Here is a 26362-nt window from a genome sequence, read left to right as displayed (position 1 = left end):
ATCCCGCTTGACACCTTATTTGGCGAACACGTCCTTCATTTTTTCCAAGCCAAATTAAACACGCCCAGCCTGCCATAAAATGCATGGTTTCCATGGAGGCGTGCGTGCAACACATGTACTGGTCCACGGCTGCATGCATGACAGCATGAGGCTACGCAGGAGCCAGCGTGCAGCGAGCGAAGCAGGGCCACCACCATGTCATCCTCTTCTCTCTAGCTGGATCAGACAGACAGGTAGCCCAAACGTGAGGCCGAAGAAAAATGCTTCGCGCGCGAGCTCGATGGAACAGTGCCAATTATGAGAAATACTCCGGGTACGACCGTCGCCGTCGCGATCGACGACGACCGGAAACCTGCCGGAACTTGCTTGCTTGCTTCCAATTTTGTCTCGTCTTCTTTCTCTCGAGAGGATGCATTGGGTACATAGATGTGGCTGGCTCATGTCCTGTGGTCTTGATGACGGAGCTGCTTGCGTGTGCACAACGGTACAGCTGGCAAGTGCCTACTGTTTCCGATCGATCAGCTGGTTATTGCCAGGCAATCGTGTGCCTTTGCAGATCCAGGTCAAATACTCAAAGCTACCAGCGAGCTAGCACAATTTGGGTCACAAACAGGACCAAAATATCACGACTGGTACCTAGCTGACGTAAGACTCGGCTGAGCATATTCGGGCCGGGTTCCCGCCGATGCCCGCACATGCTCTGGTTTCATGAGTCATCGCAAGCCTTGAAATGCCAGTAACACGTCCGGTCTTCTCTCCGCCGCCGTCACGTAATGCAAATAGCAACATAAATTAACGCCAATCAATAGCGCGCGGCTGCTTAGCGTGACGGCACCCATCAGATCGATGCATATTTCATTCTCTATCTCGATCGGCCGGCCGGTCGTTGATTTAACCGCTTCAATTAGCCTGTCGCTGTCACGAAGAGGCAAACGCACGGCAGCGCAGCTCATGGAATTGGCTGATCCCAAGCAAGCAAGCTTGGATGGATGGATGGATGGATGATGCAAGGCGTGGAATTGGTTGTGTTTCATGGTAACTTCTACTTCACTATGAAAACAGTTGTTTCCAGCTACCGATAAATTGAGGTACGTATTGTTTAATCTTGGGTAGCAATTTTTTTTAATTTTTTTGTGTGGCAAATTTATTTACATTATGTTTGTATAGAACATAAAGCTCGTCTAAAAAAAGGATGGTCCTATGAATTTCCTTCTGCATTATAGAAGCAATCTAACAACCTATTAATGCCACAAAATGACATTTCCATTATGAACACCAAATCCAGTCGACGTGACATAAAGCATGGTTTATACATTTTTTCTTCGAGGCCCGGGGAGAGGGGTTCAATAACACATTTTATCAAGACACACTGAGTTTCACCCCATATGTCGATCGTCAAGGATACAACTCGATTTTTATTGCCTTCACACATCTCCTTTTGCCCCCCGCACCCCCTTCTACTCAAATTCCGCACCATCCTCACGCTCTTATCATGTCGGCTGCCTCGCTACCACCACCCACCACCAGTTGCACTACACTAGATCACCTGTTGTCAACTCTTGAGGTTAACACTACCCTAACTAACCTAGCATTATCTTATCATTCTCATTTTCCCGTCTAGGCCTCAACGAACCACAGATGACGTAGTGGTCATCATCTTCCATAATGATTGACATTTGCGGGCTTGTAAACATCACTCTAAACACGATGAACCTTGAACCTCACCGATCGGAAATGCTACACATACGTAAATGAGCGTCGAGCAAAGATGCGGTAACAACACATACAATCGGTCGTAGTACTTGTGAGAGGTTCTCCTTTAATTATTTAACTGTTCCACCAAAGTAGACTACAAACCACTGATAGCAACAACATCATCCTTACTCTCATCCATCCATACATGCCCCCTTCACATTTCGACACACACACACAAACGTCCAAAAACTATGAAGACGCTTCATCGAAAATTACATGAACCTATTCTAGAAGAACTCATACATAATAATAATATTCACAAAAATAAATAAAGAGAAGAAGCCAATAAGCCTAGCCACCTTGCCAATCACCACTCTCCTAGTCATCGCCATCATCCCATCATCTATCTCTTACCAACTGCTCTACTGCCAATAGAGAACAAAATCCTCAACCTCTTCTGGATTCTCTCTCCTATTAAACAGAAAATTAAAAACTATAAACGAGAAAATAATAAGAGGGAGGCCCTCCCTTCCTCTCCGGCCTAACCCATCTCCCCTCTCTCTCTCTCTCCCTCTCCTTCTTCCCGGCCAAATCAGACCCCTCCCCCCAGCTAAAGCAAGAACGCCATTCTCGCAGCTACAGAAGAGAGGAGCGGAGAAATCATCTCCCCCTTACCTCCCCATTCCCCAAATCCCCGATAAACCGAATCTGCTCTGGAAAGATCCTCCTTTTCTTGGTTTCCACTTCCACCTACAGATAAACAAAAGCTATTTTTAGCGTTCTGGGCCACGTTTCTTGGCTTCCGTTCTGGTTGTTGTTTAATCCGAGGGAGTCCAATTCGCCTGCGACTGAAGGGGCCCGGCCATGGCGGAGGAGGAGGAGAGGCGGCGGTTCTCGAGTCTACGCAGCGTCCGGTGGCGTGTCGATCTCGGCATACTGCCGGCGTCGCAGGAGGCGTCCGTCGAGGAGCACCGCCGCGCCGCCGCTGATTCGCGACGGAGGTGAGGCTCCCATCTTTTATATTCTTGGGTGTTTGGTTGTTGGTGCGTTGTTCTTTAGCGGTAGGAATCTGTTCTGTTTTTCTTGCTTAGCTGATGTTGTTATTGTTATACTATTATATGCCTTTCGTTTGATTCTTGCGTGGTCCGGTTTTGTTTTCGTTCAGATGGTTATGATGAGTAATTGGTTTCTGTTTCTTTAGGAAATTAATGCAACTACCAAGAGCTAATGCCTGTGATTTGGTTATGCTCATATGAACAGATTGCTAGATTTCAGATTGTATCGGTTGTTATCGTGCACGTGTAATATGTCATACTATGTGTTTCATGAGATGAAATTTTGGTGAGAGAGATTGGTGCTGACTGCTAGTGCTCTATAAATGATTGGAGCAATTATTTTTTGCAACTTGTTGCTCTTATTTCTCCATGTGCTTGTGAGCCATATGTTCTTTCCAATCTCGGAAAGAAAGCTATATGTTCTTTCTACTTAAGAAATTTAATGTTCAAATCGTTTCATGTTTGTTTTAGGTATGTTAGTTTGAGGCGCCGTCTTCTGGTAGACCCTCATCTTCCAAAGGAGGAGGCTAGATCATCTAACCTTATTGTGGACAACCCGCTCTCTCAAAACCCAGGTATTTGATCCTAAACACGATCTTATAAAGTATGATGATGACATGGTAAAAAACTACGATGAGGATATCTTTCAACATGGATGGCTTGCTTTCTACCTCGAACACCTGCATGAATGATCTCTAATAACCGGTTTTCCACTTGTGCACTTACCAAAGTGGTTCCTGATTTTTCATGAGTTGTTGGGCATATAATTTATCAGACGATGATTGGTGCTTGTCTAGTGGTATTTAGCACAATGAGGTAGAAATGTGTACTACTCCGTATTTCTTTATACTGGTGTGATTACTGGTGTAGTTATGTTAGAGCCTAAGAGCAATGATGATGCATATCAATCATAGTGTGAATAGCTTGCTCACACAAAGCCGTATTTTTTTATGGTGATATGTAAGAGAGTCTTCAAGTTATGCTTTGTGCGACAGATCTGATTCCATGTTCTCCATATTGATATTTTTATTTAACTTTTTTCTACAGAAAGTAGCTGGGGCCGTTTTTTCAGAGGGGCAGAGTTGGAGAAGACTGTTGACCAAGATTTATCTCGATTATATCCCGAAGATGGTAGTTACTTTCAGACGCCTACTTGTCAGGCCATGCTGCGCAGGATACTCTTGATGTGGTGTCTCCAACACCCAGAGTATGGGTACCGCCAAGGTAAGAAAATCCTTTTGCTTGTACATTCCTATGTTGTTGCGAGGAATCTGTCTGGCTTTGTCCTCGCTGAAAACTAAATGTGGCGAAATCTTCTAGGGCCGCGTATCTTTGGATGCCACTAAATTGGTAAAATTTACCATTTGATAAACAAGAGTTCATATTAATTAGCTCTGATATCTTCTAAAAAGCAATGTCGGGTAGCACCGAAGTATCTACATTAAGTATTTGACTAATTAGGACGGCCATTTCGGTATATTTTTGCATTTATGTTTTCTTGTTTTTTGCTGACTATGTTGTGACATATATATCATCTTTTCACAGGAATGCATGAGCTATTGGCTCCTCTAGTGTATGTTCTTCAGGTCGACATTGATAAACTGTCTCAAGTACGAAAACTCCATGAAGACTGCTTCAGTGATGATTTTGATGGAGTACCTTTCCCAGACACCGATATGGTTTTCAGTTATAAACCTAGAAAGGACCCAAAGTGGAGTTCAGAAGCTGACAATGAAAATGATTCTGAAAGTACTTCCAAAGTTAGCAGTCTTGATGAGCTTGACCTAGATACAAAAGAAATAATATTACTTAGTGATGCATATGGAGCGGAAGGTGAACTAGGCATTGTATTATCTGAGAGGTTCATGGAGCATGATGCCTATGCTATTTTTGATGGTTTGATGGACGGAGGTGGTGGAGTGGTTCGCATGGCTGAATTTTACTCTCCATCCAGTATTGGATCCAGCTCAAGCCTACCACCTGCTATTGAAGCCTCGTCAGCGTTATATCATTTGCTTTCCATCGTTGAGCCATCTCTTCATAACCATTTCATTGAGCTGAAAGTGGAACCACAGTGGTTCGCACTCCGTTGGCTGAGGGTCTTGTTTGGACGAGAATTCTGCCTCAATGATCTTTTAGTAGTATGGGACAAAGTCTTTGCCTGTTCCAATAATATGCTGCTGAATAATGATGAGGAATATAGCTTTCGGATCTTTTGTTCAGCTAGAGGGGCATTCATTGCAGCCATGGCAGTCTCAATGCTTCTTCATGTTAGATCGTCCCTGTTGGCTACGGAGGTTAATGTCTCTTGCCTCCAGAGACTATTGAATTATCCAACGAACGTTGATGTACAGAAGCTAATTGAGAAGGCCAAATCACTGCAGTCTATTGCCATTGATGCGAACACTCCATCTCCAACTTTCCTATTAAAGAGGGATATCTGCGAGTATGACAGAGTTAAAAGTAACCTCGCTATTTCAACTCCTCCAAGAACCCCATTGCATCCTGTATCCGAGAGTTACTGGGAAAAGCAGTGGAGAAATTTGCACAATGATGGAACATCTCCTAAGGAGACTGAGAAGGTTAATTCTTCCAGCAGCGAAATAAAGAAATCTTGGAGGCAGAAGCTTGGTCTATCTAGGACAGAGTCACTTCCTTCTCCAGTGACGAAGGTAATCAGTGTGGGAAGTGATGCTCGAAATTCGGCAAGGCGGTGCCTTCTGAATACTTTGTCAGATAGTGTGGAAAGATCTCATGAAATTGCTGGGAAAATTCAAGAAGATGAATTCCCTGTTGTCTCAGTTCACAAGGAGCCTCCTGTGAGTTCTGCAGAGTCCTCTCCGTTACGAGCAACTGGTGAGAGTGTAACTGTAAGCCCACCATGTCTGGCAAAAGTTAGCCCACTGGAAAGTTCACCAGTTGTGCCAGCTGGTGAGAGTGAAACAAGAGCACAATGTGCAACAGAAGCTTGTTCTAGTGGCGAGAACTCTCCAGTGTTTTATGCAGCCATTGCTGGCAGTGAACATGAGAACGTTCAAGATAACGATTCTGAGAGAAGCAGTATCACTTCTAACTCATGTGCTGGTGACGATGATAGAGATGAAATCCTTCAAGACGAGCCATCCAGCTCTAATTGTGATGGCAAAACTGTTCAAGATTCAGAAGCGGCAACTTCTGATAAAACTGCAGATCCAGATGGATCCTCTGAGAGAGCCGTAGTATCTAATGAAAGGAAGCCATTTATTAGTAAATTTCAGTGGCTGTTGAAGCTAGGCAGACCCTCAGGTGAAGGCAGCATCGAGAAGGGTAGCGGTGAGACATCGGCTGGTAAAGGCGGCGTTGATGCATCCTGCTCTGATGCGAACTCAAACAACTCGCGTGGTAGCACGAAGTTAGCTGCTGGTGATAAGAAGGTCGTGGGCACATTTAAGAATCTTGGACAAAGCATGCTTGAAAATATCCAGGTATCATAAGCAACATCCTTTATTTCCTTGTGGTATTAGTTCAGTGTTTTCTTGATTTCTGTGCCATGGATACTTTTTGGTAGCCTCTGTATACTGATAAAGATATTCAAATAAGCTCTACATTGAATTTTTAGTGTCTTACCATGTAGTTTACAAATGCATGGCTTGAGTTCTTTGTGAACTACTTGTTTATACGTGTATAAATGAGAACTTTTTGTATCTTTAGTTGCCAAACATGTAGTATGATGTAACTTTCTATCTATGCACCAATAACAATATTTACAATTTTGATCTGTAGGTGATTGAGTCGGCGTTTCAGCAAGATCGCAGCCAGCCGGGCCCCATGGAGAACTTCTCGAACAACATCCTGGGTGGCAAAGGACAGGTCACTGCAACGGCGGCTCTGACCGAGCTCCGAAAGATCAGCAACCTGCTCAGCGAGATGTAGCCATGTAGAGTCAATGGCCTAGTGATAACAAGAAAGGCAGGTGCCTAGGCCATCTTGTTCACCGTTGCTCCTGCACTGCTCCACCCATATGTAAATATAGGTTTCATTCGATTATTCCATTTGAGTCCAATATGTAACTAATTAAGCACTGTTGTACCCAAGGAGCTCCTATCAATCTAGGTTTCGCGACGATGAGGAAGTAGTTTTCGTCAAGGGGTAGGGAGCTATTTTTGATGGAAGAATTTTGTAAGAGTCACTGGTCAAGGATGAATAAATGGAAGAATAAGTTCGAGTATATCAGTCCCGGTTCATTTCTTTCATGCAGATTTGTTCAAAGGCTCTTATCAGAAATTTCCTTGCTGCCACTGTATATGTAATGTATGAAACCACTGAACAGGGAAGTGCGCTACTTTTGTTCTGAGTGTTTCGTATAACTCAATAACTCGTTTCAAACACAAAATAGAATTTCCATCACAAAAGCAACTGTTTACAAAATGACCCATAGAAATCTTGTGTTTTCAACGGTGTGAGATCCCATGGTAACATCAGATTCCTGAATCTATACTTCTTGGCTAAATAGTTTCACTTCATCATAACTATCACCAGGGTCCTCAAGGACATGACCCTGCCGCTCTTGCTGGCTGAATCTCACCGTGCCGTTGTCGGGGCATTATCATGAACGCGTGGTCCACAACAACCACTGGCTCAGGAGGAATTTACACAGCGATCTCCAGGTAGCACTGAGTCAGCAATCCTATCCACACCCACCTCCCCAGCGATTGACTTTGACTGAATAACATAGATAGAACAATTCAGTTCGGTGCTCAGATACCATAGGCATCTGAATGAATTCACTCAACCCCATAGTAATGTTCACTTCAGAGGTATGTTCAACATAATGATTGTGCAGTCTCCAAATCTGTAACAACGTGCAATTCCTGAGTGTGAAACAAGAATATAAATTTGTCATACAAAATGATGCAAATGCAAAGAAAATTATCCAAGAATATGATACCTGAGAACTCTGCGAGGGAAAAAAAATCTGTTCACAAAAATGGTCATAAAATGCGTGCACTTTCTACACAACTCTTATAATCGTCTTTCTGTACAGCACACAGATGGGAACCCTTACATGTTTACTTATGCAAATGTATGTGTCCTGCATGGCTACATCCATGAAATAGGTACATTTTCTCCAAATGTGTTTAAACGGAGTATCTCTGTTTCTAAAAAATAAAGATGTGTTAACAGCATTGGCGGCAAACTAAAAGCAACAGATCTTTTTCTTCCTCGAAATGCATTCTGCCTCTGCAATATTCGTTCTCCCCAGAACCCCTTCATGCATACCAGCTGTACCTACCAAGGAGCCATTTCCAAAGATACAAATAACAAACTGAAAGCAACAAGTCTCATGAAAATATTTTTTAAACTTGGTACATATGAGACTGAAGCATTTATAATATTTCTCCGAGCTGACCAAACTCTAATGTGTCAAAGTTTTCATAGCATGATCCAAAAGTTCAATGCAGAGGTTTGCTAAATCTTCTGCCTGGAACAATCACCAGCACAGGCTAACCAGTTCAATCTGCAGGATAGCAAAAACCCCATCCACATGACCAAAAAGATCTATCAAACAACCAGATGCTAATCATCCGAAGTAGAAGGCTTGCTTCTGGCTTTAGCTACTTCCCTCTTGAAGTTTTCCCAAACTTCAGGGCCCATGGGATGCTTTTTCACAAAGTATCTCACGAAACATTTCTCTGAGCAAGCTAGGATCGTGCTTAGAGCTAGCTGAGGAGTAACCACCCCCTTTTCTAACAGCCAGTTGTACATGAAAATCCTCGCTTTGGATCGTTCTATGGTAAACGACAGGAACGCGGGGAAAACGACCAGATCACTCAGAGGATACCCTGAATCGTTTACAAGGAAGGATAGCTTTGACTCGACGACATGGATCTTCTGATTCAGAATCTGTGGAGCCACCTTGATCATTTGTACTACATCTTTTGGGTCGAGCCCAGCACTCACCAAGAAGTTGTAGCGATCTTGTAGCTCGTCACCTTTACCACGGAAAGCTTTGAATGCCTTCTTCATGTCTTCAGAGCCCTCAACAAATCCTATGCTTTTCAAGAATTTTGTTTTCTCATTGAAAGAATCTTCAAAGGGGTCACGTTTTGGTAGCTTACTGAGCTTTGACCCCAATGTGTAATTCATCAACAGTTCTGGGTCCTCCAATATAATCTTGCGCACACGCTTCTTCCCAGCATTGAGATGTGTGAGAATGCTGTTTGGCTTCTTCAGTGGCGCAGATCCGAGCATTGATCCATGAGAAACAATGAACTTGTTAATACCTTCATTGCTTAAGCCAATCTCAGCTAAAAACAGCATTCCCCTCTGTATGTTACTTGCGAATTTCTCGAGAGACACATCTGGGAAGTTCATAAAAAGATCGAACAAGTCTTTCTTTCCGGATCCCGCTTTTAGCATCATGATAACCACTGTAAATAGCATCTTTCCTGAGCCATCCAACAAGAAATCTGGATTTTTCCTGACCAATCTACCAATATCTTGCTTAGCAAATCCCAAGCTCACGAAGAAGTGTGGAACACGAACCATCTTACTCCAATCATAAGACTGCCGAGCAGACAAGAACTGACAGACCCAGTCCCGCTGGATTCCAACGTCTTCTAGCGAGTCCAGGATCTTCAACTCCACATTCGGGTCACGAAGCAACACACCAGGAGTAGAAACCACGAGCTTGATCACGCTGGTCTTACTGATCCGAAGCTCCTCAAGGGCCTTGAGCCTAGACTCAAGCACACCATGACCAAACCTGAACACCTCGACGGCGTCCCGGTATATATGCCCAACCTTGCCGCGCGCAACGCCATAGTTGCAGAGCACGCGGAAGTTATCGAGCAGCGTCTCGTCGTCGGCGAGGAACATGAGGTCCCGGGGCAGGAAGGAGCCGCACTCGCCCGGCCCGATGCCGATGCTCTCCAGGAAGGGCTCGAACTCGTTGACGGGGTTGAACTGGAACAGCCGCACCAGCGCCTTGCTGACCCGCTGATCCCGCATCTCCCTCCGCTTCACCGGCGACCTGAAGATCAACTCAGCCCCTCGGCGGGCTCCTTCGCGGCATCCTTCACCTCGTCAAGCAGCTTGCTCAGGAACACCGGCGAGTGCCTGCTGATGTGCTCGGCGTCGCCGAAGGACATGCCGCGCGTCACGTGGAGGTACTCCATGAACGTCTTCTGCGCGGCGCGGAACTCGCGCCGCTTCTGCATTTGCTTGACCTGCGGATCCACCTCATCATCATCGTCGTCGGCGGAGGCGGCGCCCACCAGGGCTTTCGCCCGGGCGCGGTTGGGAGCGGCTGAGTAGAGCCGCAGTCGGATCACGGTCGGAGCAGCAGCCCAGCCCGATGCCGGGTACGGTTTCGGGGCATGCTGCGAGCTGGAGGGCTCGCACGGCGGGACTCTGGGGGGCTTGCCGAGGACGTTGGGAGCCCACCGGAGCCGAGATGCCCTCAATGCGGCGCGGAGGTGGTTGCTCATGGCGGGAACCGGGAGTTGCTGCTCCCCCGGCGACCAGTGACTGCTGCGGACGAGGCTCAGACGGGGAAGGGCCGCGCAGTGGCGGCCATCAGGTGATAGAGGATCACGCGCGAACGGCGGGAGGCCGGTGCGCGGCGGGGGAGCGGCCGGCAAGGCGGCGACGGCGACGGCGACGGCGACGGCGTGGAGGCGGCTGAGATGACCTGGGGTTTGGGGGCTGCGGGCGATGCGAGGCAAGCTTCTGCCGCATGGACGGAAGCCCACGACGTCACTAGCTGCTGATCCGTTGTGTCTGGGCCGGGCCGATGTTGAGTGGAACGGCCCAATCAGTCAAAAATCCCCCAATACAAAACATCGCACATTTAGTTTAGAAAAATTCCGCTCAAAAAAATTAAGTTTAGACAAAATATTGAGTAAAATATGTCTAAAATTTCGAACCTGTGACAAATATTTAGCGCCGGCCGCCGGGATTGACATGCGGCGGCGGTCGCCGGTGTGGGCTGATCCGGTATCGGACGGCCCAGATGAGCGGCGGCGTCCGGTGAGGTCGCTCGCTGGCTCGCTCCCCACGGAAGGTATCATCAGTTCGTATTTGGTTCCCCATTTCCCTCGCCTCCTCCCCTGGCGCCTCACTCGTTTGCGGCTGACTCCCTCCCTCGATCGGCTGCCGCTAGGGTTTGCGGTTGCGGCGGCCGGATCCGTCCGGCGATCCGATCCGTGAGCACCCTCCATCCCTCCCTTCCTCGAGTTCAATTCTCCCACCGCCGCTCTCTGCCTGATCTGACCCCATCCCGCCGCCGCCGCCGCAGGATGGCTCCGCCGTCGCCGACGTCGGCGCAGAAGCTCACCGCCAACGACGCCCTCGCCTACCTCAAGGCCGTCAAGGAGCAGTTCAAGGACGACCGCGCCAAGTACGACGAGTTCCTCGAGGTCATGCGCGACTTCAAATCCACAAGGTCAGCTTCCCCATCCGTCCCCTCTCTCTCACCCTGTATACAATCCATCATTGCCATCATCCATTTCGGTGGTTCGAAAAGGAAACAAGCGGGCACCTCGATTTATTTTTGATTTCTCCGCGCAGGATCGACACCGCGGGCGTCATCATCCGCGTCAAGACCCTCTTCAACGGCTACCCGGAGCTCATCCTCGGCTTCAACACCTTCCTGCCCAAGGGCTACGAGATCAAGCTGCAGGACCTCGACACCGACAAGAAGCCTGTCGACTTCACCGAGGCCATCGGCTTCGTCAACAAGATCAAGGCCAGGTTCCAGCACGAGGAGGACGTCTACAAGGCCTTCCTCGGGGTACTCAACATGTACCGCATGCACAACAAGCCCATCCAGGACGTATACGAGGAGGTATAATAAGTACCCTGCCCGCCTACCTTGTGCTTCCAGCCACGTATTCAGGGATATATATGCTTGTATGTATATATGCCAACACTAATGCACTGACTGTTATTTTTCTTCTTCTCTAGGTCGCGACGCTCTTCCGTGACCATCCTGACTTGCTCGAGGAGTTCAAGCATTTCTTGCCTGATACATCCACCGTGCCGCAAGTCTTGGCCGTTCCAAAGGGTGTTTCGGTTAAACAGGATGGAGACAAGACCAAGAGGAGTGTACCGAGCATTAAGGTAAAAAATGGACCACTCTTATGGTTTACTACATGTCTTCATTTCTGAATGCTCGGGTAATTCAGAAATAGTTGGCCCTTTTTTTGGGGGACCATTTCCTTGGAGCTGTATGAAATGTACCGATACTGGAGTTGAGTTCCTACGTGGGCGGTCACTGGATATTAGTTGGCATTGGCTCCTCCATGGCTTGACAGATATAGATATGAAATTATCAAATAGGAAGTGGAAGCCATATTGCCTATTAGGCTCTTATTCCTGCACATACTCCTGGACTTAAATAAATGCTGTAATAATTCACTAATTCGTCAGCCACATAAACTTTGCTGACTAGTTGTTTTCTCTTTCTCCAGAGGGAGAGGCCTCATCCATCAACTGCTGAAAATGACACCACTGTTGATCGCCCTGATCTCAAGCATGAGACCGGTAGAAAGCGTATTGACAAGGAAAAGGGTCGTAAGACCGACCGGGATAGAAGAGATCAAGAGAAGGATGGTGAATATGATAGGAAAGATTTGGATGGAGAACAACCCAAGCGCAAAACTTTCCCAAAGAAGCTGGAGGCTGAGACACACCAAGGGGCAGCTAGCAACGCTGCTTTGTCATACAATGATAACGATGCACAGAAAGGTGAGTGCCTGGCCATGTTGAATAGGATTAAGATGTCAATTCGTGCGGATATATGTGCAGTGTGGGATGATCAGAGCCTTGGTAGTTCTGTTGGTTTCTGTTAGTTTTAGAATCTATCTGGTGCTTCTATTCAGCTTTGCATATAGTGTTGATCCCCAAATTAGTATTGTCCTGCACAGTCTCTCCTCTTTGATTTATGGATTCATTTCTATCATTCAAAAGCAGGTTTGTACACTCAAGAGTTCCATTTCTGCGAGAAAGTGAAGGAGAAGCTACAGCCTGAAGCTTACCAGGAGTTTCTGAAATGCCTTCACATATACAGCCAGGACATAATTACAAGAAGTGAATTGAAAATTTTGGTAAGCTAGATCTTTGTGTTCTAAAGAACATTTCCAAATCTCAGCTAATGGTCTGAAGAGTTTGTGAGATACATAACCAGTGGATAAACCTGATGTTACGTTTCTGAACATGGATTGCTTTGCTTTATATTTTCAGGTAAATGACATACTTCAGCGCTGTCCAGATCTTATGAATGGATTTAGCGAGTTCTTGGAACATTGTGAAAATATAGGTAGACAACATATATTAATTCACTTGCGTATTTCAGTTTGCTGAATGCACTTTCCCTGTACCACATTTTATTATGTTCTGCTTAGTTTTCATTTCTAAAGAGGTGTTTTACTATATGTAGATGACTTTCTGGATGGACTCATCAATAAAAGTAAGAGATCTCTTACTCTGAAGTTTACTATTTCATTGATTCTACCTGTTGTAGAGATTATTTATAGTAGTTTTCGCTATGAAGGGCAAACATCACGAACAGTGAAGACATGGGAAAAGGAGAGAGATAAAGGGCGTGCAGGGGAGGACATGGAGAGAGATAACGAAAAACCAAGCGAAAACGGACGAGAACGGCTTGAGAAAGTGTCTAAGGATGGCACTACCCACAAAGCTACTGCATTCTCTGGCAAAGAGAAGCACTTATGCAAGCCAATATCGGAGCTTGACCTCTCAAATTGTCAGCGGTGTACTCCTAGTTACCGACTTTTGCCTAAAAATGTAAGCTGGTTCAACTGATTGTAATGTCTTCTTCCTTTCTATTCCTGTCTGACAATGATTTCTGCAATGTCTAAAAATGTCAGCGGTTTCATTTCTGTCTGACGATGATTTCTGCAGTGTCTGATCTTCCCTTTCTTATTTCAGTACCCTATGCCTTCTTCAAGTTCCAGAACTGACATTGGAGTCTCTGTGCTCAATGATCTCTGGGTATCGGTGACTTCAGGAAGTGAGGATTATTCATTTAAACACATGCGGAAGAATCAGTATGAAGAAAGCTTGTTTAGATGTGAAGATGACAGGTTCTTGACTATGCTTCTTGTTTGATTGTATCTAACTGTTGACACCTATTAGCGTCACGCACAATCGTACATATTAGCCAAGGTTCAATAAAGCGCTAGGCGTTATAGTTTTGCCTCTGCCTAGAGCCTGTACCACACGCCTAGGTGCACTTAAGTGCACACATGGCACGACTAAGTGCTACGTGTTTTTCTATCGCCTAGCACCTAAGGGGGCCTTTTTAACCATTATTACCAAAGGGTGCAATCTGTAGGCTCACTATTCATTTGTTTTCCTTTAATAACAACAGTCTTTTGGATTAATCAATGAAATTAAAGGGTTACTATAAGATCAAATCCGCACAAGAAATGAAAAAAAAACCCACCCAACATGCAGGCCATTTCTAGCCGCTGACTGCATTTACAGAAAAAAAAAGGCTCCACCACACCAGCATCATTAGGACCTTAACCTCAGACTGAGTACAATCTTATTCAAAAGGAAATTTGTAACATGACATGGAAAGTAGAGAGAAAATAAAAGCTTCAACGTATCTTCATTTCCATACCAAGCATCCAAAATTAACTACAGCTGCACCATCATGATGCTTGGCGCCATCTGTCCTTAAGGTGGCAAACCGCATGAGCCCATCCTTTTGCCCTTGAAGACTTCGTACACCCTTTGCCAGAGACCCCTGGGACCCCATTGAAGAATTTAGCTCTCTTTTTTGCATGTTAGCCCAAAAGTCGATCAAGTGACGCACGACTACTCTGACTGCGGGGTCATGTTTCATTTTGCTTCGCAAACAGGAATCGTTCCTTTTGTAAATTGTCATGCATAGGAAAATGAAAAGCCACCGTCTACCCAAAGAGATACATAATCCAGTAGGAAGTAAGAGAGTACAAATGCCCACACCCCAAATGTAGCTAGCCTTAGGACAGTGGAGAAATAGCTGCGCAATAGTAACCAGTTAACTACAGACCAGCAAAACATGCAGAAACCCCTTCCATAATTCGACGCTTTAGAAACCGAATTTCAAGTGAAAGATTTACATTCACAGCCACATTTGTTCAGCTAACATGTTATAACACTTAACAAACTTGGCTATCCTATATTTGGAAATAAATGCCTTGTGCATGGTGACGACTATAACACTGCTATTGCTGTTGCGACATCATCAGTAGATTTGGCCAGAAACGTGTCCATAGCAGCTATATCACACTTCTGTATTTCTTCTTCTCTTGCATTGTATCACCCATTAACCAGAATAATATTACTCCACAGCCTACCTTTCAATTTTAAGTAGCCCGTGGATGATAATTACTCTATGTGAAATGCCTTTTAGGTTTGAGATGGACATGCTGTTGGAATCTGTTAAGGCGACGATAAAGCGTGTTGAAGAGTTCATAGAGAAGTTGCAAGACAATTCAATCGAACCAGACAGCCCTATACATATCGATGAACATTTGACTAGTAAGCATCTGCCAGCATGTATTGGACATGTATTTTAGTTCTTTTGCTGTATAGTTTTTACTGTTCTGTGCTCTCTTTGGTCGAACAAACATTTATATCACTGACTCCTTTGTGCTTTTGACAGCTTTGAATTTGAGGTGCATAGAACGGCTATATGGTGACCATGGCGTTGATGTGATCGATGTTCTTCGCAAGAATGCTAGCGTGGCTTTGCCAGTTATTTTAACTAGACTTAAGCAAAAGCAGGACGAATGGTCAAGGTGCCGGTCAGATTTTAATAAAGTTTGGGCTGAAGTATATGCCAAGAATCACCACAAGTCCCTGGACCATCGCAGTTTCTATTTCAAACAACAAGATTCAAAGAATCTGGTCACAAAAGGTATGCATTTATGATGCGTATGTGTTGTTCCTGGTACTGCCAGTCTGCCACTGAATTATCATGTACTAGCTTCCTACCCGTTGCTACAGAAAATATAAACATATATTATATGAATACACTGATCAATGATATCCATTCTATTTAGCGCATTTACGATTATCCGTTGGTCAAAATGGTCAATGTACTGATTTTTGTCAAAAGGTGCATGTTTTTGTCTCACCATGCGGTGACAAACAATGGCTTCCCTCATTGTCTCCATCCATTATGATGCTTGTCTCCTCCGGTCCTCCCTGGCGGTAGAGCTACGATTATTCGTAGGTCAAAATGATCAATGCACCGATTTTTTGTCAAAAGGTGCATGTTTTTGTCCGACCACGCGGTGACAAACAATGGCTTCCCTCATTGTCTCCATCCGTTATGATGCTCGTCTCCTCGGGTCCTCCCTGGCGGTAGAGCTCAACCTGCCAAAGGTGCTTGCTTGTATTTGATACTGCCCGTTCAGGTTTGTTGAGCCTCTGAGCACAGTGTCTAACTGATACGTAGTGCTGATGAATCAAAAGATTAGTTGTGAGAACAGTGTGCCCATCCCTATATTTAAAAGCGTACTTTTGTTAATAAATCAAATATAGTAGTAGTCTAATAGGTCTGAGACATAGTTCATTTACGCTCAGTTTCTAGGAAAAGTTGTAAGTGAGCACCATGATGCCTACACCCTCACCATCTTTTGATTCTTTTTTTATACTAAATCGCAACAAAAAATCTATGAAAAAAGATGAGCTATTCTTTCTATGGCTGGCTGCAGCGAGCAGTGGCTGCACTCTTTTCCGGTTCAGCAGGCCTATCTGCCTCGTGTCTCTAATGGCCGTAAGCAACAAAATGTCGGTGAGCAACCACTAAAATCCAGTTCTACCGCCTCCCCAACACGAACGATTCTTCACCTATGCCCTCCATGAACAAGTCAGACAGGAGAAAGCGGACGATCTGTCTTATCTCATCGTATTGTGATTTTTTTCAAGAAAAAAACATGTTCGAAGATGGAAACAAAGGCAGCAGCCAATGCCGCGTCCTCTACTAGTGGAGGCGGCCACGGGATTTGCATGTGCACATTTGGTATGGAACGTGGCCACGAGATTTGTTTGATTGTTTCCTAAAATGAGAAGATTAATCGGGAGAGGATGATACGGTGGGAAATGATACAAGGCAAGGAACTATGATTTGATAACGTGCTAACTGAATAGGAAAGAAATGATTTGATATGATCCGCACTTAGCCCCCACGAGCGGGGATAAACGACGTACGACAAAAACTCATCGGACGGTCCAGGATGGTTAGATGTTTAGGGGAGACGTTGAAAGGTGATCGGACGGTGCAGATGCGTTGGATGTCGCGTGCTGAGCGATGACGTACCACCCTAACTCCCATTTAATAGTAATAACTATGTCTAGCGCCTTGTTTTACAACTGTTTTTTGAGCTATTTTTCTCCCTCTTGTGCAGCTCTATTGTCTGAGATCAAAGAAATTAATGAGAAGAAAAGGAAGGAGGATAATGTGCTACTTGCTATTGCTGCTGGCAATAGGCGGCCAATAGTTACCAATATGTCATTTGAGTATGTAGACTCAGAAATTCATGAAGATGTTTATCAGATCATCAAGTACTCTTGTGGAGAAGTCTGCGGTTCGGCAGATCAAGTGGACAAAGTGATGAGAACCTGGACAACATTCGTGGAACCTTTTTTGGGAGTTCAACCCCGTGCTCGTTGTGTGGAAGATGCAGGTGTGGTAAAACATAAGAGCCGAACCCCGACAGCTGGTCTTGCTAGTGTTGGGGGAAATAATAATGCAACAGCAAATGGTGCAGTTGCTGTTAAGCTAGCTGATCGAGATGAAAGCATTCCAAAGGAACAAGCACAATCTTCTTGTGCTATATTGGCGAATGGAGTTGCAGAAGATGCTCGAAATGGTTTCCATGACGCTGATCAAACTGTTCGCAGAGGTGAGGGGCCATCTGGACAAAACATTTCTACCGAAAGATCAGTGGAGAGTACTCACCTTTCTCAGATCGAACAGAACGATCTTACAACAAATTTGGAGATTACATCAGGTTTGTGCTGTCTGGTAAATATGGAGCTTACATTTTTTACGTTGCATTTTAGCGTAGCTTATTTACTATGATTTTGTTAGCCAATTCTCAGTGGTAAATTTGGCCTGTTAGGTACTAGTACTTCTAGAGGTAATTTCTCTGGAGGTGAGGCTGTGACTGAAGCTATGGGTGGCAATGAGACAATTCCCTCTATAGGGGTACGTTCATTCTTTAACTGGATCTACTTAATCTGATTTGCTGACTGTTAGCTTTGTGTGTTCATTTTCATGCCTTTGCTTACATTGTGCTTTAGTTGATTCTTATTGGTGGCAGTTTTGCCAAAGCCAAGCACGTTTTATATGGTCATTTACAGGGGTGATGCTTATACCTCTTTCCCTAAAAAGGAATTCAAGGAACTCATTTTTGCTTATGTTAATTGTATTCCCATTTCAACAGAGAGGAGAAACTGGATCTCGTAAGAATTCAAAGGTTGAAAGAGAAGAGGGAGAAGTGTCTCCTTATGGGGATGTTGAAGATGAGAATTTTGGGCCTCCTGGAAATGTAGCTGCAGATGGAGCTTCGAGACCGAAGGAAGCTTCTGCTGGCCGACCTAAAGCAGCTGAGTTTGCTGGAGAGAATGATGCTGATGTGGACGACGGAGGTGAGGAAAGTGCACAGAGATGTACAGAAGATAGTGAAAATATATCTGAGGCTGGTGAGGATGCCTCTGGTAGCGAATCTAGTGATGATGAGGAGCGCTCTCGAGAAGATCACGAGGACGCTGATCATGGTGATCCTGATGTGAAGGCTGAAAGTGAGGGCGAGGCAGACGGGAACACAGAGGCACATGATGCAGATGGAGGAATATCACTGCCATTTTCAGAACGCTTACAAAATGCAGTTAAACCACTTGCCAAGCATGTCCCCACAGTTTTACATGATCGCGGGGAGAAGTTTTCACGCATATTTTATGGAGATGATTCATTTTATGTTCTTTTCAGGCTACACCAGGTTAGTTATTTGTGTACAATGGATGGCCATGCTATTTGCCTATATGGTCAATGCCCCTTGGCTAAACTGTATTAATTGCAGATCTTATATGAGAGAATACTATCAGCTAAGACAAACTCTTGTACAACTGAAAAGAAGTGGAGAACTTCCAAGAATGCAAACTCCCCTCATCAGTATTCAAAGTAACATTGATCCGCTACAATGCTCCATTGGAACGTTTTCACGCAATGGATAACTAATGTGAATTATCGCTGCAGGTTTATGGCTGCACTCTATAACTTGCTTGATGGTTCTTCTGACAACACCAAGTTCGAGGATGACTGTCGTTCTATCATCGGGACTCAGTCATATGTTCTTTTTACATTAGATAAGCTGATTTACAAAGTTGTGAAGCAGGCAAGTAACCTGAACTATCGGATCTGTTCAATTGTCTAGAGACTACAATATTAATTTTCTTGTCTGTCTCTTCAGCTTCAAGCAATAGCATCTGATGAAATGGATAATAAGCTCCTCCAGCTTTATATATATGAAAATTCAAGGTCTCCTGGAAGGTTCTTTGATCTTGTTTATCATGAAAATGCTCGGGTTCTTCTCCACGACGAGAGCAATTATCGATTTGAAAGGGTAATCTGTTTATATAATCAAGTTTTCCAGGGACAGCAAATAGAGGGATACATCTACAGAGGACTATTCGTTTTGTACCAAATCACTCACGCTTCTTCTAATTTGCAGCACTCAAATCCTACAAGATTATCTATTCAGCTCATGGAGTATGGGCATGAAAAGCCTGAAGCTACTGCAGTTTCAATTGATCCAAAATTTTCTTCTTATCTTTATGATAACTACTTATCGAGTATTTCACATACGAAGTTATCTGATGATGTCTTCCTCGAGAGGTACCTTTCTGGCATCGCACCGTGGCCCTTGATTCCTTCTCATTCTTTTCATGGGCTAACCTCTTTTTCACAGGAATAAGCGGAAGCACGGGAGCAGTGATGACCCTCAAGCTTCCTTGGAGGTCATGGATGATTTCCGTGTCACTAATGGCCTCGAAAACAAGATTTCCTGCAAATCCTCAAAGGTACGTACATTTCAGTGGCAGTATTTTGCCCATGGCTGCAACGTGATGTAATATTGAGTCTGACATCACCTTTTCGCTACTTCGTTTATACTACTGGAAAATATTGACCATGCCATATTTTGCTATATTTTACCATTTTAGGAGTAATTAATTATTGATACATGGCATCATATTCGCAGGCTTCATATGTCCTTGACACAGAAGATGTTTTGTTCCGCGTAAGGAGGAGACGAGTTTCGTCTAGTAGAACCACACCTGAGAAGGCAGGTATTGTGAAGGAAGCTGATGCCTTAAAAGCGCAACGGTTTCATAAATTCCTCTCCAGGCCCTAGGGCCATGCAGCAGATTCTGGTAATTTGTCTAGCTTACAGTGGCATGCATTGTTAAACATGTACAATTAGACTGGCGTGCCATATGTCTATTTCAGTGGTTGATATGTGTCACGTTTCCAACTCTCCCCAGGTATGTTCGGGTTCTTCTCCATGATGAGAGCATACATTGATTTGAAAGGGTAAGTTTGTTTACAACATCCATATTTCAGTGATAATTTCAGAGTATTTGTTCGTACCAAATCACTCACGTTTCCTCTTGTAATTTGCAGTGCTGAAATCCTGCAAGATTAACTATTCAGTTCATGGAGTATGGGCATGAAATGTCTGTAAGTAACTGGAGTCTCAGTCGATCCAAATTTCACATCTCATCTTATAATGACTAGTCGTGTATTTCAGAGACAAACGTATCTGATGATGTCTTCCTCGAGAGGTACTTTCCTGGCATCGCCCTAGGGCTCTTAGTTTTTTCATCTTGTTCTTTTCATGGGCTAACCTCATTTTCCCAGGAATAAGCCGAAGCATGGGAGCAACGAAGGCCTTCAGGCTTCCGTGTAAGCCATGGACGGTTTCAGGGTCACTAATGCCCTCGAGCACAAGATATCCTGCAGATCGAAATGTGTATGTATGTGTAGGCCTCGAATAGAGGATATATATCTTGGGCTGGAGGTGACAAATACAAAAGCATGTAGGTGGATCTCAAGTGGCCCTGATTGTAATGTCTAGATATGTTTTCTCAGAGCGTCGTTTAATGTTACTGGCTCCGTTAACTGATCATTGATTTTGTCCATATATATTTGTTTTACTTTACTGATGTGTCGTCAGACAGTACGGGTGACTTCTTTTTGTCTTGTAGGATGGCTTCTCCTAGAAACTACCCTCCCTCAGCTTCCCTAGAAACCTGTGTCCTAAACTTGTTTAAACTTCTAAATTAGCCTACCCAATACTAATTTACAAGTTTAAACGAATTTGGGAGACGGGTTTTTTGAAAAAGTTGAGTGAGGATAGCTTCTCGAAGAAGTCCTTATAGAAGCCGAAAAGAAGTGGGTCTATATGTGGTGACCAATGCAAGCTGCATGCCTGCATTGGGGCGTCGTTGTCTTTGTGAGTTTGAGCTGTATCGTAATGATAAGCAGATATTCATCATATCATTTTGAATAATGATATAAATTATTGTATGGCCTAGAAAGGTTGCTGGAATTTAACAGCAACAGTTAAAGACTGAGGCTATAAACAAAGCCAAGTGTGCTGACTGAGAGGTCTATCACCAAGCCAAGTGTTCTTCCAAAATCTAGTCTCAACTCTCAAGCTAGTTCCCATCATCATTTTGACCATTCCCAAAAGGGGAACCGGTGTGCTTCGTCCTCGTCTAAGGGGGAAATAATAATTGAGTATGTATGGATCACTGGGTACCTCACAGGATATGAGAAGGCCAACACATGGATCACTGGTTGTTCCTACATCGAACGCTTCGCCAATATGAAAATCTCCCTGATGCTCACGATGATTAGATTGTTGCTGCTTTTCTGCGCGGTCTTTGTGATCAGGGTCTGATGCACAAGATAGCGTGCAAAGGCGTCAACAACCCGAGCGTGGCCTCTTTAACCGATGTCAGCTAAGGGTTAGAGGAGAGCAAGGACGATGGCAACAACAGATAGCGCAAAACCGACTGCTCCTTCAATGAGATGGTGAATGAAACCTGCCACCTCCATTGTCCTAACGAAAAGCACATCCTGAAGGACCGCAACAAGCTGAAGGGAAACCTCCATGGCGACCGGTGGACAAAAGGTGATCACTGGTCAGACTGTATGAACTCTTCAGTGATTACAGATCGCTTAAAATGTCATAACATGTAATTTCTCTGTCCACAAAAGGATGACTTAACTTTGTCTAAATTTACATGTATCTACACACCAAAATATATTTAAATGCATGCATATTTTAATAAAGTTGAGACATCCTTTTGTGGATGGAGGGAGAACAATTAATTGCACAAATGAGAAAAAACGTATAATGCATTGTTAGGATGTATGCGAGCAAAAGCAAAACCGGCACACCACAAACAAACTCAAGTGTATCAACAAAGTTACAATAAATAAAAATTGACAAACACCAAGGTTTAAGCGCCTACTCAGCAAAGTACTACCTCCGTTCCAAATTAGTTATCGCTCATTGGGATGTATCTAGACACATTTTGTCTATAGATACGTTAATCTACGACAACTAAGATGGGATGGTGAGAGCACATTTTACTCCTATGTTGAAAAACTTCGTTTTTCCTTCATGTTGTTAGATTCGAATGCTGGATATCCGCTTGGTATGCCACTAAATGTTTATGCTATGTGTTTATAATAAGTCCTGTTTTAGGAAATTCAAAGCGTAGAAGCGCATCTGGTGTAGTGGTATCATAGTACCCTCCCACGGTACTGACCAGGGTTCGATTCCCTGGATGCGCACTTTTTATAAAACCGCTATTACGTAAATTCATGATCTTCGATGTAAATTTGCCAACATAAAAGTTTTTCCGTACCAGACTCTTCTAACACTCAAACAATGACCTTTCATGTAAATTCGTCAGCAGAAAAAGTTGTTCTATGACAGTCGATAGAGTAGGCATCGTTCTCATTGCATCAGCATTTCCTTTGCACTAGAAAAAAAAAAAAAGCAAAACACAGAATGGTGAACGAAGTGCACACTGAAATGAATGCAACCACATATGGAAGACGCCTTTCCGTAATCCCAACGACAGAGACACATAACTTTCAGTATCGCAGCCACGCACTACACTGCAACCATGATTCCATGAATGCAGTAAATCAGAACCAGACGGTGCAAACCAAATGTGTTGCAAATGCTGTGATCAGGACATGGAAGGGAGATTCATACAACTGGCATGGCCATAGAGAAAAGTGGACATTCAGATTCTTTACTGCTCTTGGTAGAGTACAGTATCAATGCTTGTACAACTCAGGAAGCAGAATTTCATGATCCATCAGTGGTTATAGCAGCCCTGGCCAACATAGCAGCCACCACATGCAACAATTAGAGGGAAATGGTGGACAAATGATGAAAATGAAACCTGCAACGCAGTTTAAGTTCACGGTGGAAAAGCACAACTTCTGTACAAACAGCACACCATTCCTGACTCGTCGCAACTTTCTACTATTCAAGATAACCAAATGATCAGGACTATTAGTGTTTCAAATGCACGGAAGACTGAAACAGGGACAACTAGAAAAGCTCACAAAATTAATGTGGAACATCTGAACTCTGAAGTATGTTCAGAAAATAATTAAGGAGAAACAAACGTGCTAATACGTGCTAATGTACACTAACACCAGATGTGAGAAACGAAGCATCCTGTCCTTCATTTGATAGTTTAGACGCATCACCACGGCAGGCATAAGGCAGCACTATATAGACTGCCAAATTGAAGATCAGAGTAACTATTTATGCAGCAGTTCTACCGGCCACCACTGCCGCCTAGACCCGACATTACAGACAACCAGCACTATCAATGGCGATGGATCTCCAATGCTACCTTCATCCACCTCCATTTACTCGGCACCTTATATAAACCGGTACGTCATCAACATGGCCATTAAACCAACCAATGTACGTCGCCCCACTGAATCCACTCACATCCAGCAGCACTTCTCAGTTTGATGTCGCCAGCCATGGCCGTCCTCATTGAGATCTTTGCTGCCTCGAATCGTCAAGCCTGTATTCATCTTTTCCAAAGTGGCAGCAGCTCATGGCAGCACACAGGGGTCCACACCTCCCTCTGATCCATAATAAGTTCCGGGACTTTAGTTCAATACTATATGTGTTTGGTTCGCATTTTTATTTGGAAGAATACCAGTCTGTACTTTTTAAAACATCTTGTGGGTAATAAATTATAAATTCTGCAGGGATGGCACGAATATCATAAGTACTACAAAGATATACTCCGTTCCATAATTCTTGTTGCAGTTTTGGATGTATCTAGACACATTTCGTGCATAGATACATCTAAATACGTGATAAGAATTATGGAACGGAGGGAGTACTTGATAGAGCAAACAATGCACTTGATTTTTTATTTTGTACGAAAGGAGCTTTCAGTCTCGTTGATGAATCTGCATCATCTACACTGTATTTTGACATGGTAATAATTGTCAAATGTTTTTAGTCAGTCATGCTTAATATACAGCAACCATTTTATTTCAACTCTTCCTTCATCGAAGCATAAGTTCAGTTTCACCTGCCTAAGGTGGCCTCAAGATGTATGTGCATTATTCTTGTTTCCATTTCTGATCCGAAAGCCACTTAAGAGGAAATTGGTTATATGTATGTTAAACAGTCAGGGTATCTCCACGTTGATATGATGATTTAACAAAAAAATACTTTTTTGTTCACAATCTTTCCATGTAGTTTGCCAAATTAATATCAAGGGATTGGCGTAAACTCATAACTCTATGTGAGAAGAAACTAGATTGGAGCAAGTGATGCATATTCTTTTTGGAGGTTTGACTTATGTGAGAGTAGAGGACAGTAATTGGGTGAAACCTAAGATGCTTCAAATGGTATGGAATCAAAATCCAGGTTAAACCTAAGATGTTAGCAATGGTATTTTTAGACACATGCGACTATAAGAGAGCTGATGGTATTCTTTCTATGCTTTCAAGGTATGTGCCTCTGTGAGCATATATATCCTTAATTCTGATACGTTGCGAGGCATGGGCAATTTGCTCACAAGTGAGAAAAATATCAGTTAGCATGACAGAGAATAAATTGGCAACCATCTCATCTCATAATATAACCAATTCAGTACATGGAAATGCCATAGGCATGAAGCATCGTACAAGTAGCAAGACATTCGGTCCCTACAAAATTCACTCATATGATCAACAACCAGTAACAACACCCAAGCCTCACCTCACATGAGCTCCTCCTCCTTGCGGAGGTACTCGCCGGCGTCCGACTGGTGCAAGACCACCACGGCGTTGGTGTCGGCCTTCCTGCAGTCCTGCGCGCCCCTGGCGGCGACCCCGAACCCGAGCGGCACGTCGGCCATGGACATGACGACGACGCCGTCGCCCGACTTGGTGTTCTCGGTGATGCGCGCGAGCGCGGACTTGGGCACCGAGTTGCCGAAGAGGAAGGAGCGCTCGGTGTCGGGCTTGAGCCAGACGCGGCGGCGCGCGTGCGCGGCGAGGAGGTCGAGCGCGTGCACGGTGAGGTGGAAGGCGCCGCCGTGGGTGAACTTGCCGATGGGCGTGCCGACCCCGGCGAGGCGGACGCGGGACACGGCGGTGGCGCGGCGGACCAGCGACTCGGAGGCGTAGAAGACGCGGTTCTTGTGGAGGCGCAGGCAGTAGCGGCCCGGCTCCGCGTCGGGGCCCTCCGCCGAGGGCCGCTCCAGGAGGTGCTTCAGGTTGGGGCCCGTGAACTTGAAGAGCTTCTCGAAGACCATCGTGGTCTCCTTCTCGTCGAGCGGCCTCATGGCGCGGGCGGCGGGCGGCGGCGGAGGTCGGGGGCGAAGCGGCGGCGGGAGAGGTTTTGGGGACGGAGTCTGCTAGGGTTTTAGGCGTGCTTGGTAAGTCCACCAGACAGGCGAATCAGGAAGCACTTAAACTGGCCAGAAGAGGAGTATATAGGCCCGTTGGGCTGGCACCTCGGGTTGGAATGCCTCGGTTTGGCTTTTCTTGTTTTCTGCATTTTTGACAATTCACGGAGGATTTTGCTGTGCTCGGCCTACGTGTAACATTGTTGTATATGGTCATTGTTTATCCATGTTTGAGCACATAGGAGATGAAATTTGGATGACATTGTTTGGCTTAATGTGTAAAAGAAGTATTTTCTTTGATACAGGCATATCCTCCTAGGTGTTGCTCGATCTTTTACAGCGAGAACCCAAGTAGATAGATACCTCCAATTACGTGCGGAACACAACCTGAAGTAGGGGATAAATTCATCAAGCAACGTGATGGAGATCACCACGCCCCAAGACCAAAGCACGATAATCCTTGATGAACACAAAAACCTCCGCAGCAACTATAATAGATAAATGGCGACGCCGTCCCCGGAGGGATCCTTCACCAAGCACACACACGCGATAGCGTCTAGACTTAACGCAAACTAGTTTTAACCCTAAAACCTAGCCGCACCAGCCCTTATATGAGAGGGTGGCCGGCCAACCCTAGTGGGCCTCCCTAA

At 44.7% G+C, this 26362-nt stretch overlaps 3 protein-coding genes, 1 non-coding gene and 1 pseudogene across 4 annotated transcripts; 3 read left to right on the top strand and 2 right to left on the bottom strand.

Moving 5' to 3' along the window:
- Positions 1-2234: 2234 nt before the first annotated feature.
- On the top strand, positions 2235-6957 carry LOC124701310 (TBC1 domain family member 5 homolog B). Its single transcript, XM_047233396.1, has 5 exons — positions 2235-2696; positions 3222-3325; positions 3798-3974; positions 4296-6214; positions 6513-6957. The coding sequence occupies exons 1-5, from the start codon at positions 2560-2562 to the stop codon at positions 6660-6662; spliced, it is 2487 nt and encodes an 828-aa protein (XP_047089352.1). The 5' UTR covers positions 2235-2559; the 3' UTR covers positions 6663-6957.
- Positions 6958-7727: 770 nt separating this feature from the next.
- Positions 7728-11009, bottom strand: LOC124649532 (annotated as a pseudogene).
- A 19-nt stretch (positions 11010-11028) lies between these two features.
- Positions 11029-20974, top strand: LOC124701216 (paired amphipathic helix protein Sin3-like 4). Its single transcript, XM_047233293.1, has 23 exons — positions 11029-11175; positions 11301-11577; positions 11697-11852; positions 12203-12479; positions 12705-12838; positions 12975-13050; positions 13171-13200; positions 13285-13538; positions 13683-13837; positions 15157-15284; positions 15409-15663; positions 17159-17764; positions 17876-17961; positions 18200-18754; positions 18836-18936; positions 19012-19150; positions 19226-19378; positions 19487-19650; positions 19724-19835; positions 20015-20186; positions 20298-20346; positions 20437-20597; positions 20674-20974. The coding sequence occupies exons 1-20, from the start codon at positions 11030-11032 to the stop codon at positions 20165-20167; spliced, it is 3957 nt and encodes a 1318-aa protein (XP_047089249.1). The 5' UTR covers position 11029; the 3' UTR covers positions 20168-20186; positions 20298-20346; positions 20437-20597; positions 20674-20974.
- Positions 20975-22549: 1575 nt separating this feature from the next.
- Positions 22550-22620, top strand: TRNAG-CCC. Its single transcript has one exon. It is a non-coding gene; the product is annotated as a tRNA-Gly (tRNA).
- Positions 22621-24933: 2313 nt separating this feature from the next.
- On the bottom strand, positions 24934-25649 carry LOC124678506 (60S ribosome subunit biogenesis protein NIP7 homolog). The gene has a single exon (XM_047214383.1). The coding sequence runs from the start codon at positions 25647-25649 to the stop codon at positions 25083-25085; it is 567 nt and encodes a 188-aa protein (XP_047070339.1). The 3' UTR covers positions 24934-25082.
- Positions 25650-26362: the final 713 nt, after the last annotated feature.

The sequence above is a fragment of the Lolium rigidum genome, chromosome 1, assembly GCF_022539505.1.
Source record: "Lolium rigidum isolate FL_2022 chromosome 1, APGP_CSIRO_Lrig_0.1, whole genome shotgun sequence".
NCBI lineage: Eukaryota > Viridiplantae > Streptophyta > Magnoliopsida > Poales > Poaceae > Lolium > Lolium rigidum.
Note: the sequence above shows the minus strand (reverse complement) of the source record. Positions and strands in the feature narration are given on the sequence as shown.